This window comes from Oxyura jamaicensis, chromosome 4 (genome assembly GCF_011077185.1).
Source record: "Oxyura jamaicensis isolate SHBP4307 breed ruddy duck chromosome 4, BPBGC_Ojam_1.0, whole genome shotgun sequence".
Lineage (NCBI taxonomy): Eukaryota > Metazoa > Chordata > Aves > Anseriformes > Anatidae > Oxyura > Oxyura jamaicensis.
The window spans coordinates 29,774,779-29,792,892 of NC_048896.1; the positions used below are offsets into that span (position 1 = coordinate 29,774,779).

At 39.4% G+C, this 18,114-nt stretch overlaps 1 protein-coding gene across 2 annotated transcripts in view; it reads left to right on the forward strand.

Moving 5' to 3' along the window:
• Positions 1-1,880: 1,880 nt before the first annotated feature.
• KLHL2 (kelch like family member 2) overlaps positions 1,881-18,114 on the forward strand; it is a 54,173-nt gene continuing 37,939 nt past the window's right edge. The window contains exons 1-3 of one of the 2 annotated variants that reach the window (XM_035325359.1): positions 1,881-2,006; positions 6,405-6,511; positions 10,747-10,868. In XM_035325359.1, coding sequence (XP_035181250.1) covers positions 1,969-2,006; positions 6,405-6,511; positions 10,747-10,868 — 267 coding nt within the window. In that variant the 5' untranslated portion in view covers positions 1,881-1,968. The remainder of the gene's footprint in view (positions 2,007-6,404; positions 6,512-10,746; positions 10,869-18,114) is intronic. The other variant, XM_035325360.1, reaches the window with a different exon arrangement.

Here is an 18,114-nt window from a genome sequence, read left to right on the forward strand (position 1 = left end):
CTCCCCGCCGCAGCGCCCCGGGCCAGCCGCCGGCCCCGGGTGCCCGTGGGGAGGCGCTGCCGCCGGCCCCGCCGCCCCTAAAACCCCGACCCCGGCTGGTCGCAGGGCTCCGGGGGTTGTCACAGGGCTCTGTGGGGACGGCCCCGGCCCCTCCGGCTCCCTCGGAGCCGCTGCGGGGGTCTTGGTGTCTGGGTGCCTTTTTAAAGCAGGTCGCGGGCAGCCGCGGGGTGTTGATGCCCCTGATGTCACCCCGTCCTCCCTGTGGGTTTTGGGGTGAATTCAGTCAATAATCTGCCCGAGGAAGTGTCTTAGATGGGATGGATCCTCCACACAGCAACATGTGTGTGTGTGCTGTAGCATCTCTCCTGATTTCTTTTTCCTGACCGATGCAAAACTGCTCCGTGCTGCTGGGCTCCTTGCAGTCCTGAGCCCTGTCATATCCAAGGCTGAGCTTCAAACTTTTAATTCTTACTGGTTTTATGGTGCGCTGCAGCCACTGATTACCAGCTTGAGTTCTGTAGATGGGCCTCACTTGTTAGCTCTCCGTTACTGCCTGATGTGCTTCCGTGCTCCTTTGCTCCAAAATTTAGTAGCTAGTTTTGGGATGATGAGAAGCAGGGCCCACGACTTTGCTTTACACGTTGTTGCAGAGCTCCAAATGTAGTGGTACACGTGAAAATCTTAAATGAATTATCCTTGATGTTTTCTTGAAAGCTTCCTTAGACGTGCCCAAGTAAAAGGTTTCAGGTAGGGTAGAAGGGAGGTTGGGTTTCTGGGAGCCCATCTGTACGCTCAGTTCGACTATTCTTCAAGCAAGCAAGCAAGTCAGGCTTTTATTTCACAACAGATCTCTGATGTATCAGGGCCAGTTGCCTCACCAAGAGATTGTAGTGCCAAATATGTTTTGCTTATTTCTAGTTCGGAGGTTCAGGAATAAAGTTATGTCAGTATAGGTGAACACGTCGCTGATGCTAAGGATTTTCCAAGTAGAACAATAATCTAATTTATCTTGTAGAGGTAGCGTTGTGATTGCCAACGTGGAACTCATTGGCTTGGCTTGAAAAATCCACTTGCCACTTAGTTGTAGTGACTGAGAGGTATGCGTAATCATTTTGCTACAGAACTAACCTATAGAACTGAGGCATTTCTTATATAAAGAGTTTGTTGTAGATGGAGCTAACGATTCTTCACCCTGCTCAGTTTTTCTCTCGCTATTTTGGGTGGGTTTTTGAGAGTGAGGAAATCTAAGATTGGTCGCTTTTGCTTTTCAGTACATTGAGCGGATAAGCAAAACCATCAATTTTTTGTCACCTTCATTAATGTTCCATTCTGCTGCTAGGGAAAGCCCAAAGAATTAAAGTAGTCATCATGTGGCCTTCCTGTCAGAGGAGATGATCTGGAAGCTGCATGAACCTGTAAGCGAGGTCCTGGTGGAAGGGCAGAGCTCTGCTCTCTTTTCACGGGAGGTGAAGGCGTAGAGAGACCGAGGTGATGGGTGGTGTGTTCTGCCATGCGTCTGTACTGGCACTAGGCTAGTAGTTGCAGAGCTGCTGCTTCTCCCCTTGTTTCAGAGTGTATTTGAAATATTCTAGGGCGTCATTTTTATCTCCTATAATGGAGCTTATTGTTAGCCCTGACTGCCTCTGTCAAACTCACTAGTGTTGGTCACCAACTCGTAGCTCCTAGGGAATTCTACCTACTTCTCCTCCCACCACATGCTGCTGGTAAAAGGGAAACTAAAATTACCTGGAGTAAAGAATAAGCTGAGCTACAAGTCCCATTCAGTCCCTTCCAAAAATAAAGGTGGCAAAACCAGAGTGATGGTGCGGGGGTGCAGAAAGAAGTATTAACCTTTTTACTTTTTATCTTTTTCTTTCCAGATGCACCAAGCTTTGCCATCAGAAGCCCTTGGATCTGAAAGATGATAACACTGAAATTCACTGTCCTGTTACAGTGAATCCGTGGCACATGAAGAAAGCTTTTAAAGTTATGAATGAATTAAGAAGGTATTACTTCACTGTGTACACCTGCCTGGAGTCTATAATACAGCTTTAGTTTCAGTTACATTTATTAAGTTCTAAAAATGGAATGAGCAATTTCAGAAGAGTAGCTGATGGGGAAGATTAGATATACAATAAAGTGACAGATGAATGATAGTCACATGATAATAGCTGTAATGGGTACGGTATGTTTCTGCTTTTCATAGGTTAATCGAACTAGGTTTCTGAGGCTTGAAAAATGCTTAGAGGATGTGTTGAAGGAGTTACACCTACTGATCCTGTCTTTTAAGTAGTTGATCCCAGGTAGATTCAAAGTGACTATGAATTGAGGCCAAGGCTCTTCGTGTCTGTTGTTGACTTTTGCAAAGGTCTACAAGCTAGAAAAATGTTAAAATTTTCTAATCCGGAGACGTAGCTCACAGTCAAATGTAAAAATGTAAAACTGACAGTAGGCTTTCTTTGCTTAAGTATCTTTCTTTTGCATGCTCCCCTAGGAACAATTTATGAACTCCCAAGTCAAATGTTGAAAGTCACTTGATAAGTTCTGTAAGACCATGAGTGATGCTACCATCAGTTTCAGCAAAACTGGAGGACTGGTGCTAATGCTGTTCTTAGCACCCATATTGATTTATTTTCTACATGAGTAGGTGAGATGGTGTTGAAAACTGTGACAGCTGGTAATTAGAGCTCACAACTGAGCTCTGGTAATTAGGACTCGCAACTATCACTGACAGTAGTTCAGCTTTATAGCTAACAGCAAAAATAGGGAAATTAAATAAATAAAATGTTTCTGCAGCTTAGACAATAGCGGAGGGTGTTAAAATCCTGTAGCCAATTGTTATTTCCCATATGAGATTAACAGTTGGAGAGGCTTCACCTTAGACAACGACAGTAACTGATACCGTATTAAAGTGTGCCGCTGCCTTTGATCTTCAGATCTTTGATCTGTATGGGTAAGTCTTTAATACTGTGGTAGATACTGTGATCAGATCTATGTATTTATCTAGCTGTGACAGTTTGTGCGGTACTGGAAGATGGGAGGAAATCACGCATTGGCTATAAATGATTTGAAGCCACCTCAAAGACTTCCATAGTTGAGGATAATGGGATAAAAGCAGAAGCTGTTTTTCTAGTATGTTACAGCCTAATTACCTTATGCTGGAAAGACAGGTGTTTGTTGCTTCACCTTACTGATGCGCTCTTGGCTTTTCCAAGGATCCCAGAAACCAGATTCACTGTCCTGAGGAGCACGATAGAGCCTAGCTAGAGTCACTGGCCCCTGACTTCCTAACGATGAGTAAGAGTTTAGATGAAGACCAATTTCTGAGAATGAGTCTTAGCATATGGCAATTTGAGCAGGGAGAAACATTACCTGCATTTTGTCGCCGTGCAAGTAAAATATCCGTGGTCTTCCAGCAGAGTGCATTGTTGAAGGGCATGGATTATTTTCAGAATATACTTTCATTTCCATGGTTACTTCAATTGGGATTGCAGTAGAAGCAATTTGAGCAATTTTCCTACATATATATAAATAGTTGAAGTTTGAACAGGAGTGGTGCCATGCAAACCCTGATGGTAGTTCTTATTAAATAAAGTAGTTGATGCAGCGATGTTTACTGTTTAAGCTTAGCATGGCTTTTAAAATGGTAAGTGCTAATTAGATGAGATTATAAACATTAATTTTTGCATGTATTTCAAATTGAAATAATCAGCTGAAATATTTTAGGTATGTTTCAGACTTCGTTGCTCTAAATGAAGAGCTAGCATTAATCAAGTAAATGATATTTTTGATTTTGTTGACTACTTAAAGTGGATTCTATCTCAGTTCTTCTCATTAGTGTAGCAGAAGAAGGTATTTGCCGGAGGTGTACTCTACAGAAAGTAGATAACTAGTGAAGAAATCATCTGCTTAAGTGTCTGAAACGTGTTGTGTTTGGAATGTTCAAGTCTATGAGTTCATAGTATTTGTTTTTTGGCTGCTGCCGAGTTACCCAGTTCTATTTGCCCCTAAGAGGATTTTTCTGTGCCTTCAAATTTTGACAAACTTGAATAATTTTGTCCTTGGTAATTTTTGTCATTTCATTACTCACCATCACCTCAGCACTGAGTCAGAGGGATCATTAGGATAGCTAATTAGTTCTTGACACATGAAGAAATTAACCTCTAATGCCTATCTTCGCTCTTCATTATAACTTGCTTTTATGACAATGGAATCTGACCTTGCCTATGTTTATTTAAATTCTCATTCTTACAAACAAGACTTTATCAGATTCTTCTGAAGATGTGGGTAACGACCTTTCTCTATATAAACCTGAATAACCTGCAAGTTAGTGAACAGTAGTTATTTTAAAATCTATTCCTATTTTTCCCCAATTCTCATTTTCTCTTTTCATTTATGAAGATGATGTAGCACCATGGCTATGTTTTTTCAGTCAGTCTATACAAGGAACTTGTTACAATATTGCTTCAAAAGGCAAGCTTTTCTAAAATAAGTTAGCGCGTCCTGGTGAAACGGATGTGCTGAGTTGCTGTGCGAGCCACAGGATGGTGTTACTGGAGCACATGAACTAGCTCATAGCTTGTTTCTTTGTTTAGTGGTTTACGTAGCTTGTCAGCTTGTAGTAGCGTTCACCCAATGTTCATGTTCACCTAATTGCATGCTCACCTAATGCAGTTCCAAGCTAGGGATGAATCTGGACTACCCCTAAGTTGCTTTGTCTATGTTGTACAATGTTGTTAACTGGCTGCGGTTTTGCATTGATGTAATTCTGTTGCTTCTGGCTTCACAGGTAGCTTTGGTATTTCCGTGCAGCTAAGGATAAAACCTTTTCTCACTGTTGTCAGGCTAAGTGCAAGAATCTCAAAAAATTGGTAATTTGCCTTTGGTAACTGATGACCTCTCAGTTGTAGCTTTCAGTGTCAATTTTTGTATAATGAATGTAATGGTTTTTCTCAAGCTCCTCTGGTTCATCTGGATATGGCCATTACCTTACATTATATGGCTTTTTCTGATAATAACCATACTGCACACTAAACCTAGGAGACTTAGATGATTGCTGTAGGCATTGTGAGCTGAAAGAGGTAAAATAATAATAATAATAATAAAAAATCTGACGCTTGGTTTGCTGTATGGCCCCGAAGGTTAGTTGTGGCTGCCAGAATTTGTGGTGTGTGACCTGCACTAGGCCTTCTTTCTTGAGGCTGTGCTCAAAGAAATTGGATGATTGCAGTGGCTGGGCAGCTATGGTGTTTTCTTGGGACCAAGGTGAATACCTGAGCCGTTTGGCTGACAGCTCCAATTCTCTATAAGAGCAAAACTGCAACTCCTCACCCAGTGTGCGCTGCTACTCTGTGTGGTAGTTGCAGACCATCAGAATATCTGCCTTCTGGTTGCGATAGATGTTCAGAAAAGGTAAAAATCTATATTTTCAAAAGCACTGAGAATAAGGACCGCTGGATTGACACACAGCTCTAACCCTGTCCCTAAGGAATATGAGCTCTTAAAGCATCTTGTCTCCACCATCCTTGATTATTCATTGCTCCAGTTCTGAGCAATGCTGGGGAATTTCAGGCTTTTGGTGTTTTTCATCTTTCCATCAAGAAAATTGGGTTATGAAGGGTCCGCTTGGTGGTGGATTTAACTGGGAGAGGTATATCCAATAGTTGTAAACTGTGTTGGAAACATCTGTGCCGGGAATGGCTCTCAATGAGATTCTACTTTATTGCAACAAAAGACAGAGGAAACGCATATTGTGGTTGTAAAGGACAAGAAAGCAAATGGATGTAATGAAGGTGGAGTCGGGCAAGACAAGAAATTAAACACAATACATTCTAAACTAGTTTGAGTAAAAACAAACAAAAAAAACCAAACTATTGTGTACAAGAACTATGTATGAAAAATGCTTGCAAAGCAATAGAGATGACTGAGTAGTGGTTTTGTACAATTAAGTAGGCATGAGATTCCATTGTAATGTGACATAGGCATCAAAACTTAGGTTTGGATTCTGTGTTATCTGTAAAGTTCTGCTTTCTTACCTCATTTTTTTTTTTTTAGTTTTGTGTATGTCAAATTCTTTACAGGTATCCAAAGAAGCCCAGACTTCCAGTGAGAAGGCTTATAAATCGGGCTGATATGATTTCTTGTTATTCAGTGCAGGAAACTTCTTATCTGTGGAAGAAATCACAATTCAGTTGTTTGCTTTTGTGAAGTTCTGTGTACCCAAGCACCATCTGTAATCCTACTGAGTAATCGCCATGAGGTTTTGTAGCACATTTAAAAACAATGCTTCATCAACAGTGTCTGCCTGCCTCTTCTGAGGGCATGAAGGGAGAAATTGTGTTATTTTGTACTTTCCTACTATGGTTCGCATATGTGAAATTACTTTCTCTGATGTTTCTAAATAGTCAGAACTTGCTGTGTGATGTGACGATAGTAGCTGAAGACATGGAAATTGCAGCGCATAGAGTTGTGCTAGCCGCCTGCAGTCCCTACTTCCATGCCATGTTTACAGGTACCAAATGTTTCAATATTGACTATGTTCTAATCTGATTCAACTTGTATAGTGCACAAAATTAAATAACTTTTGCTTTTTAGGATCTCATTTAATTTTTAGTTAAGACAATAGGAACTTGTTATGAATTTACATGCCACCGGAGGACATACTGGCAATTAAACCTCTGGTGGCACGGCAAATAAGTTTTAAAGCCTCCATTATTTAAACTAATTTAAGTTGAGTAACATAAGTAAGCTGGAAATAGTAGAGTTGTTATACTCTTGAAGCCTGTAGTAATTTGACTAGTGCAAAAGAAGATTAAAACAACTTTGATGTGAATTCTGAAGTAAATTATGTCCTTTAACAACTACTGTTGCCGTGTTCTTCACGAAACAGTTCTTCTAGGCTGTTAGTAGATAGGATAGCTTTCAGTGGCTTTGGCTGCCTGTAGCTGGAGTGCATGTTTCAGTCCACTTAGGATAATTCTCTGTGATAGATGTACTCTGCATCATTGCCACAACTTCTCTGTGCAGGCTTGATTCTGCCTCTGCTTGCTCTGTGCTGATCAAGTTGTTGCTACAATAGGAATGCCAGAAGGCTTGCTAAGCTAAAATAGAGTCGGATTCATAGGACCCTACAGCTGAATTCCCGTACTGTGGGTTTAATTCCTTGATGGTTATAAATCATATGGAAATCATGTGGAACTTAAAGTCAACGAGAGAATGCTACTCAATGCTTGTTAAAATTAATTTTGAAAGTTTTCTTTACTCCTTCTCAAATCTTGTGCTGGTTTGGTCATTAATGTTGCCTGTTTGAAATTAAAAGAGTTCTCTGCAATGTATTACTTCAGAGCACCAGGTCAAACGGAGTAAAAAATGTGACTCTTGGCATGCCAGTATGCAAGCAAAATGGAGTTGTAATAACTCTAATTGTATGTAACTGGAAGACTGATATAATACGAAATACTGTTGTGTCCTGGGGAAACAGCTGATTATTAGCAAGCACTTTACTGAAACTGAATAAGTATAGAGTTCAGGATAGTTTTGATTCCGTACACAAATGTTATGACACAGCCAAAGCTAGGAGAAGAGTCACTACAAGCAGAAACAAACACTTTCAAGTTGTGTATAAAACATCACAAAGCTTCCACTTAAATAACTGCTCTTCTAATAGTTCTTCAAGTTTGTGTTTACAGTTGAGACAGACATTCCAGGTGACTAATACATTCCTGTGTAACTTCACTGGTTTCTTTAATTTTAAAATGAAAACAGATGTCTATACAGTTTATCACCGAAGTAATGGAGAAACACAAGCCTCTTAAATTAGTTCTGCATTAAAGATTAATTATTGTCGACTGTCACATTGAAAATATTCTACTCACAGTACAGGTTCATTTTCTGGACATTCTCACCCACACATCTGGGGCAGTTTTTGTGTAGTGATGTGGTGAGCCACATCAGTGGGAGTTTAAATAGAATTCATGTGTGGCTTCAGAACTTATCCACAGATTTTATACTACTATTACATGCTGTTCTCAGCGAGGACCAAGTGTCTTGTCAGTACATTTCAGCTATTCTTCACAAAAATAATCCCAGAGTTCTTCATAATTATCTCTGAGAATCCTGTGATTCACACTTCTCAGGTGGAGTTGTATTCTGATCCAGTAATCTGCAAGTTCAAATAAGTACATTTGATCCCTTAACCAGCTACAGGGTTACTTGTTCTTGACTAGAAATTAGAAATTTATATTTAGGCACATATTTGCAGGTTACTTCCATCTTTCTCTGAGTCATTAGGTACTCATGGCTGTGCAGCATAGGGTTTAGCATTCACTGCGATCAAAACCTCTGACTATTTTTTCCCGTTTGCATTTCTAATAGTAGAAGTAGCCCTATTAAATACCCAGAAGAAAAAGTAACTGCCTTTTAAAGTTACAAAATTTAGTAAGTTAGTAACAATTATCTTATAAGTGAGGGCAAATGGAGAAGAAAAATTAACCATCCAGGAGTATGTTACCAGGAATAGTTTTTTGTGAATTCTTCAGTGAAATTCTTCAGAAATATTTATCATGATCCTGAATCAAATATGCCTAAATGGTTAGAGGAAAAAAATTATGAAACATCAATGAAGGGGCACTTCAATGGGTGACCGGAGTTTATTTTCCTTTTTTGCCACAGCCTATGTGTGGAGAGAATTACCTATTCTTAGGTGCTTACCAGCTCTCTTTGTTTCTGTTCTCCAATTGTAAAACTTTTTTTTTTTTTTTTTTTTTTTTTTTTTTAACTAAAACAAACAAAACCCCGCACCTTCCTTCCTTTACTGTTGTGAGCTAACCGTATTAGCTTTTAGATAGCCGTTAGTAACTTCAGCTCCACAATTGCTCTGCAGCTCCTGCTTGGGAGGCTGGAGCAGCCCAGCACTTTCCTTTCCATGTCACTAACAACTCTGAGGATATTGTGGCACAGTTGTCCATGACACGAGTGCTTCGGAAGGCTGAATTCTAGACCGAGAATGCCAAGCAAGGGAGTCGATGGCATATGGTCTGTCAAACCAAGTCTGGATCACAAGAGGACTCATTCAGCATCGTAGTAAGACTGCATCTCATTTTAGCATGAGAAGTAGAAGACTCCTTTTTTCCTGTAGGCACTGGGCAGTATTGTTAAACAGAGAAGATGCCTGTCCGTGGCTTCAGAAGCCTTTACACAAAATCTGAAAACAAAACCAATGTGCTTGCAGAATATCAAACTCTGCTCTCCCACACACACAATTTTCCCAAGGGACCACCTCCACAGCAGCTTGCATAATAAATAACTTGCTGCATGCATGCTCTAAAGATCAATAGGTTTAATCTGTGTCAAAGAAGTTTAAACTTGGAACCCAGGGTCCTGCAAAGAACTCGCTACTATCATCTTTCACAGGTGTAGGGAAATGTTTCAGAAGAGCAGGTAGAAGAAGTCTATAGGAGTTGGATTTTGATCTTGTGGTTCATCATCAGGGCTTTCCAGAATGCTAGCAGCTGGTGCTGACATTAAATAGCAGTACGTTGCTGTAGGTGGTCTTCTGCACTGCCTACCAACTTTAGTTGATTTAAAATATATTCCTTAGCCTTGAGCTCAAAAAACATCATGAATAACAGTAACAAATTTCTTAGTGATGCTCTGGGTAAAGTGTGCTGTCTGTCATCGATCCTAGAGGACATAGGGTAAGAAACAATGAAAACGTGTACTTCCTCAAGAAATATCAGCAATGATAAGCATCTTATGGTTCTCTTCCCCACTGTCTGCTCTATGGTTGTGTAGGCTAAATGTTACCTCATCGGTTCCCTTTTCTCTGGATGTAATGGGGAAAAAATAAAAACTTATCCAATGTAGAAGAACAAATAGATCCAGAGATAGGGATTTACTTTTCCGAAGTGAGAGTTTATGTATATCTGTTAACGTCACCAGTGTACTTCATATTTCGCTTCTCAGTGCAGTTTGGTGCAGTAAAGGGTTAAGGTCTGAGATGCCCAGATGTGTGGTTGGTAGTCACAGAGAAGGTATGGTCCTTTCTTCAAAGTGTATCCTTAGGCAATTACTTTGGATGCAAACAAAATGTTTCATTTTGAGAAACATCATATTTTAGCAGGTGGAAGCTATTTGTAGGACTTTCTGTGAAGATCAGTTATGGCATACAGCCAACGTGTCAGCCTCCACAAAACAAGATCCAACGAGTTTTCCCTTGCTTTACATTTTATCTTTGTTTGAGTTTTAATTCTTAAATCAGATCTGTAGCAGAGGGAATAATAAGTAGGCAAGCCAAGTACGCATGTTAATTCTTCTGTGGAATTCTTCTGTTAATTCTTAAGTAAAATGACCCCAGACTGCATTTGGTACGCTCCTTCGATTTAGAATTTAATAAAGCAAGTGTATTTAATAGATTGTTTTGCCAGCAAAATGTTTTTGTATGTGTTTTGAATTGAAGAGTTTTACTTAGGTTTGATAACAACATTTTACTGATATTGTATACTGGCAAAATAGGTCAACAGTAGTAAAAGTCTAACCCAGGTAGCATTCACGTGATGGTAACAACAGTCTTCCTTTCTCTTTGGAGAGAGGAAGGGAGGGAAAATTGAATTCTTATTAAAGTTGCTTTATTGTTACAACTGATCATACACAAATATTTCTGTTGTAGGCAGGAGTAATTACTATTAAACTATTAAATTTGACCTGTATTTCTACCTAATTTACTTGGCTACCAAACTGTATTTGTAGGTGAGATGAGTGAAAGCCGAGCAAAGAGAGTTCGAATAAAGGAAGTCGATGGTTGGACCCTCAGGATGCTTATTGATTACATTTACACTGCTGAAATTCAAGTTACAGAAGAAAATGTGCAGGTAAGAGTGAGAGTATTTTCTGCAACCACAGAGATATAATCCAGAGTCATTTAGTTTTCCAGTGTGGTTCAACGCTGAGGGAAATCTCTTCTGCAAACTAGAGGTTTTTCAGACCCTGTGGCTACAAAGGAAGCAGTTCTACTGTTTAAATTCTGGGTCGTCTTGAAAGACTGTTGAAATAAATGAAGTCTGTTGACTTTAATGGGCTTAAGAACCAAGCCTCATGTAATACAATAATATAGATGGTCTACTCAGCCTAAAAATTAATGCTGTCAGCCACCTCTGTACCAGCCCCTCTCTGATACTTTAGTGTAATTTACATAAACAGAGGTAGATGTGCTCTTAAATGTAAAACATGTCTTCCAATTAGTGTTCTGTTTGTCAGAATTATTATTTTTTTTTTGCTAGCCTTCAGAATAAATTATTTTTCCTGCTCAATCCTGTACCTTGCCAATGGCCTGTCATGCAGGAATTTTTAGCTTGTTCTGATTATTTTTTTAAATCAACCAATATCTAGCATGAAGGTTTTTGCCCATCCCACACAAGTAGAGCTAATCAGTTTTTCTATTCAGCTGTGCCAAAAGCTAAAACTTCAACTAGAATAGAACAAACATAAGCTTAGAAAAACAGAGCTTATGTTTTCTAACCACAGATCCTGAAGACAAGGTAGATTTTATTTCCACTAGCTTCTGAGATTCAGCTTAGATTTTTTGGTAAGTTTAAAAGTAGTTACATAACAGGTGATACACTTATTTTTCTTGTTTTCCTTCTTCCTTCTATGCTCTTGTTTCTGCTTTTGTTCAATGCTAGCAGTCATTTTGTTGCTCTTGCAGGGCACGAATAATGTTGCTATGTTTGGCATTGAAAACTTCTGTTGTGATTGTGCATTCTGAAATTACTGGCTTTTAGTGGGCATTAGGCTGAAATAAATAGATTCTTATTGGCTGCCGAATCAGATGGAGTCACTGCTAGTTTTACCTATGCTTGACTGAAGGCCTAGAAATGGGATTTCATACTACTAACTCAAATATCCCACTACTAAGCCTTCTAAGTTTTAGATCATACCATAAGGTTAATTTGTTACCTTCTTTAAGAACTGCTTACTTCTGGTCTGATGATGTGTACATGTAGGGAAAAATCTGTCTGAAATTATGCTGCGTCTTGCCCATCCAGTGTTTGTACAAACCTGTTCTACCCTGAATGAGATCCAAAGGTGTCAGAGGTTGCCGAGTAGATCCTTTGGGTTTGATATTGCTGGCTTTTCATCCTTAAAGCAGAATATTTCGTCTTGCTGGCACACCTTAATGGCTGTAATCTGGTACTTCTGATGTGTAACATCAGACTGGGTTTAAGAGGCAGCCTACTGTGTTCTGGCTGCAGGTATTGCCTGGGAGGAGGCAGTTTAACCTGATACTGTCAATGATAGCTCTTCTTTGTTCATGGGGAGTAAAAGCCAGCATTCTATTTCTTTCTCATACAAGACTCATTCAAGGCCAGAAACTTCCCGGTTTAAAACTCCTAAGTCTGATATGGCTTTCATTTTCATAGCTCCAGATTATCTGCTGTTTGAAGATAATGATTTTGGGGTTGGTAAAATAAATAATATGGTGTGGTGAGGGTTTATTACAAGTTTGTGGTTACTTAAGTACTGGAAAGACAGTCAAGCTTTTAAGTGAATTTGAATTTATGGCAATATAGTTGTGTTTTAATGTTAGTATTGAATATGCTTGTAATATTGTAATGAATGTAAACCTTTCCTTCCTTTGTCACCTTCATCATCTTTGTTTTATTAGTGCTAGCATGTACTGTTTATTTGCATTATGGCAGAAACAAACACAATGGCAAAAAACCAGTACGCTGAAGCAAGTCTTTTTCCTCACGTTTGAAAGTCAAGGTGGGAAAGCTGTGAATTTCTGAAAACTTAGAATCCTAGCACAGACTCTCAGGCTTCAGTTAAAGCTGTGTTCTCTCCATAAACATGTTGGATGCTTTAGCGCTTAATTTTGTGTCTATATGTATTGCTAGAAGGTGTTGTGAACTACCGTAATGGTTCAGAATTTATTTTGTTGAAATATAGTTCCATGAAAACCGAAGATGCCATGTCACCCTAACTTTGTATTTGTGCTAGTGTGCTTAACTGGAGCTTCAGCTTGGAGGTAGCATGTTATGATTCTCATTCTGATATCCTTCGTGGGATTTCAAGTGTGTTACTCTGCCTTTTCAGGTTATGCATAATAAGAATTAGTGTTGAATTCATTTCTAATACGTGATGTTTGAAAAGAGTGTGAACGCTTCACATTCAAGTGATGCAGAATTGCTAAGCAGCCTTTGGCACTAAAACAGATTATAAATGAATATTTAATGGAGTAGCCAATCTCACTGGTCTTTGTCAACAGGTGAGTAATGAGAAGCTTCTTTCATTAATACCTTACTTGATTTAGACATGAAAAGGAGAGTTGGCCCTTAAAACTTCTGTGGAAGTTCCAAGTAAGAACCATTCTTATTCCCCACTGTTGCATTCCCACTTGTATGTTTTTGAGCAAGAGGACCTAGGAAAGTCAGGTGTAATCAGTGACTGAGGAGAAAAACTTATTCACGTAGTCCATCAAACTATCAACACTGGAGGAGGCCCTCAGCGGTGGTCGTTATTTCCTGCATAAGTTAAATGTAAAAGAAAACAGTTGTTCTTTTCTTCAATTCTTAGTTCAGTGTCAATCAGTTTTCCCCACGCCTCCAACAGTTAGACAGCTGGTATATGAACAAGATGTATGTTCTCCATTTTCTTCTAGTATTTGTCTGTCATTTAAAGTTACTTATTTTATCGTTCCTCACTAATGGCACTCACTTAGCATAATGCTGTACCAGTGTTTCTGTCATTTTTACTTATTATGTCACATTTTCCTACATACTCACCTCTGTTCTCCTTTTTTCCCAGAAATGGCATTAACTGTCAGACCTGATGCTGTATCACATACTCATGTTTTAAGAAGGGATCACAAAACTTAATGTTTTTAGAAGGCAAATCAACTTTCTTGCACATGAAATCTTTTCAATTCCCATATAGGTACTAACTACACGCAGTGCACAACGTGGGGGAGTTAGTTACTATAAGAAGCTCATGCATGAGTAACTCTCCCACACGATGCGTATGCATTTCAGCATATATTTAGTCAGCCTTACACCTAGGGTAAGCCAAGCACAAATATATCAGGGCAGGAACATGAGAAGAAATTCTTGCATGTTATATCTTCCTGAATAATACACATTGCAAATACATGAACACAAGGTATAGATGTATGTTTCCTTTATAACTCTCGACTGTTTGTGCACAGATTGCTATCTGAAGCATGAGGCACGCTTCCATTCGTATTGTGTCCTAGGGCATGGTGATGAGAGTTTCCAGCATACTTCACTCGAGGTGCTCTAAGGACAGTACTACTTCTACCATGCCTAGTCTTTACTGGATACTGACTGAAAGGCAAAAATAAAATTTTGTGCAGCGTGTTACATTCCTTGTTTGTTCTTCTCCTGAACATTAAGATAGCTCAGGGTCAAAATACTGAGAATAATTTTTTATATTTAGAAGAGGTCTGATTGTGATGCATCACCTACAGTTTTATGTGGGTTGGCCATGTAAAAATGATCTCTGTTTCAGGGCTTACAGTTTCTTCTGAAACTGCTGTATTACCAGAATATCCAAATTGGTCACAAAATTCTGTTTTTCGTTAGGCCTGTCTCTTGTGATGGTTTTAGATTCCCTCCTTCAGTACCTCTTCCACTAAGGGACAGATACACCAGTTTATTGGATTTTAATTCAAGAGAGGGGTCAGGATCATAGAATGGCATGGGTTGGAAGGGACTTTGAAGCCCACCCAGTTCCAACCCCCTGCCGTGGGCAGGGACACCTCCCACCAGACCAGGCTGCCCAGGGCCCCATCCAGCCTGGCCTTGAACACCTCCGGGGGCATTCACAGCTTCTCTGGGCAATGTAATCACAATGGGATTACCAGTTCAAAAAATTATGGCATGTCAGTTGCAAAATAGCCGCTGTTTGTGATTTTACCTTCAACAAAATACAAAATGATTTAGTGTAAGCCATTACTCTGCTTTGTATTTGATAGTCTTTGAGCACTTACTGATCAAATTACTGGAGCTGAAATTCCAGTGAGCTCCAGAGCAGGACTGTCTTTGTACTGCTGAGCTCAGAGCTCAGATTCAAAATACTTCTGGGTATATTTTGACGCTTACCAAATTTTATCCTCAAATAAGATATTGTGTATACAAACAGGTGACTGAACTAGCAGTCTTTTTGTAAGTTAGCAGCATTGTGATGTATAAAGAGCATAGAACACATGCTGCATGTTCCTTGAAATTAGAGTTGTTTTAGATACCCAGTTTGGAAAGTTTTTCAAGTTTCTAAAGCCTGCCATTAACTTATACCCTTTGAACACTAAAGAACATCTCATTTCCCATATTGGATGAATGGATGCCCCTTGCCTTCCAAAGGGTTATATTCAGTTTTCTTTTGAATGTAGCAGATTTTCCAGTTTAGATGAGGTAAACTTTTCCTTTCTAGAACTGAAGGCTGCCTGTCCTTCACAAACTCATGACTGGGCATCGTAAGAGGAGAGAGTTCATTTAGGTGCTTGAACAGAGACGTGCATTCTGTGTCCTGGAAGTGTGCCTGCTTCTGTCTAAGTGGGTGGGAGAGATAAAAGAAATATTTATTCTACAGAACTGAATGCTGTGAAGCTTTCATTGAATCTTATCATAAGGTAGGTTCTGTTTTAAATATATCAGCATACATATATATATATATATATATATATATATATATAAACGTGTATGTGTGTAACTGCTTTGAGCCAAGGGAATTCTGAAACTGCTTCCACAGGAACTTGGCTGCTCTCCTTTAGAGAGCCTATGAAGGAGTTGCCTGGAAAAAAATGCTGCAGTTGGTTTAGGAACCTAATAAGGGTAGGAAGGGAATGATTTTGATCTTGATGATCATGCTGTAAGTGATGATCATAAGTAAATCCCTACTGGTCATGATTAACACTCCGAATGTCACCAAGACCAACAATTTATATAGGCCCAACGCCTCCCCAGTCAGGCATGCCACTGAAATGCGGTACTCCTGAAGATAAGCTTATCCTGAATGAACAGCAATCAGTGAATGGTTTTCAAATAGAGTGTTATACACTAGATAGTGCGGCTCGGTGATGACACTATGGGTAATGATAGTAAATTTCCTGGCTAGAAACAGTCAGTCTTCTAGCAGATGCGTGTAACTTAATAAAACTGTTGTACCACAGGTTAAATTCGATATCACCTACATTCGCAGGCTGGCTGTTGATAAAAGCTTTCTGTTTACCTCAATTTTCTCTATTTACTGACCACAATTACTTGGTGACAGCATTTTGAAATTATTCTTCAGGCAATACTTATACTTCCCGTCAAAGTCTTGGCTATATTATTGATCAATTGAATACAAGTTTTGAGTTAGTAGATGTATCTTTTAAGACAGTGCCATCACATCTCTCTCCACAGTACCAGGTCAACCACTCCTTGCAACTTTTTCAGCTTGGTTTAGCTTCCAAAGCCTTTCTAGAAGTGCCACTTGCATGTTTTGTGATGAGAACAGAGCACGGCCGAACTTGTGGCCGTGTATTCTTGCAGTTTAGCTGCTGCTGTTGGATGCAACATCTTGGGCCACGCGAGCATCGTTCTGAGCCTGCAGGGCTTTTCTTAAGAGGCTTCTTGCGAAGTCTGGCATGCTTGTAAAGGAGAATGAAGTTATTGGTCAGAAAATACTATTGCTATTGAATAAAACAGTGATACTTTTTTTTTTCCTTGTAAAGAACAGACTTTGTGGAGCGAGTGCATTTACTGTAATCTGTTTCTTATGCCCTCCTGAAATAGCAACAGAAAAGGTGAAGCAGTAACACACTGATTTCTTTGTCAGTAGTTGTGTTAATTTTTTTTTTAAATAGAAAGATCTCTGACTGTAATGTAAAGTTTATAAATGTCATTGACAACATCTTTTGAGCTGAAATCTGGGAATTGGTATTTCCTGTGATGGGGATTTAACTTGACAGTAACTTTCCACACACAGTTTTTTAGACAGACTGTCAGGCCAAATGTTCATTAAGACTATACAGCCATTTTTCAATCTGTTCATATAGTTTTATTTTTCTGAACTGATATTGAATGTGCTGTAAACTTAACGATTTGGACAGATTTGGCTGATGACAATTGATGGAGTTGCTCTAAAATGGTTTTTATTTCCATGTAAGGTTAAATAACATGAAATGTGAAATTGTCACACTGTGTGATTTGTCAGCACCACCCAAACAAAACTGGTCTTTTGTACTGTGCTCTGGTGCCCCAAATTAGCTCAAATTAAATCTTGTTTTAATATTTTGACCTGTTAAAGATGTGATAGTCATTCTGCATGCTGCAACCCACTCCTGCAACAAGCACATGTCTGAAAAATTTTAGCTAATGTGAAGGGCTAAGTGTTAAACCATATACCTGGGCCCTTATTCTGTGAGTTACTGTAAGCAGAAGATATTTTTTTTCAAGATACAGCTTTTATAAATGACGTACAGGCACACCACGTCTCATCAAGCAGAAGCAGTTAATGCTCTGACTAAATTGAGATGCATTATTTTTAATTTTAGATGAAATATCTCTGTCAGATATGTGTGATTAACACCATTGTCTGTAACTACTGCTTCAGCTACTGGACCATCAACTTAGAATCAGGGCTAAACTTCAGGAATGCCAATACCAAGTGTTTCTCCTAATAGCACCAAGGCATTTGAAGACTGGTGTGTCCTAGAGCGAAGAGTCACCCAGCCTTACTTCTTGCTTCTTTCATCAAGTTCTTGGGCTTTGCCCTTGGGAGAACATTTTGGGAAGAAAGAAAGGGGGAAGGCTGAAGGACAGCAGTATATATTGAGATCTTAAGGACCGAAGGAGAGGGTATCTAGACTGATTCTTTCAACTTCTTGGTTGATGAAACATCTTTAGTGTTCCTTTAGCAATCTTTTAGGTGATAATTTTTGTAAAATGTTTGAAACCAGCCCTCCTCCCCCTGTATCCCACCACTGCTATATGAATGGCTAGGTGCTAACTACTGAACCTTGATGGGACAGGTTGCAATCCTGATTGGTTTTGAAGAAATTACAAAATTGCTTGTGATCCTCAGCTCCCTCAGGTTCCATAGGCTGCACCAGTGGGT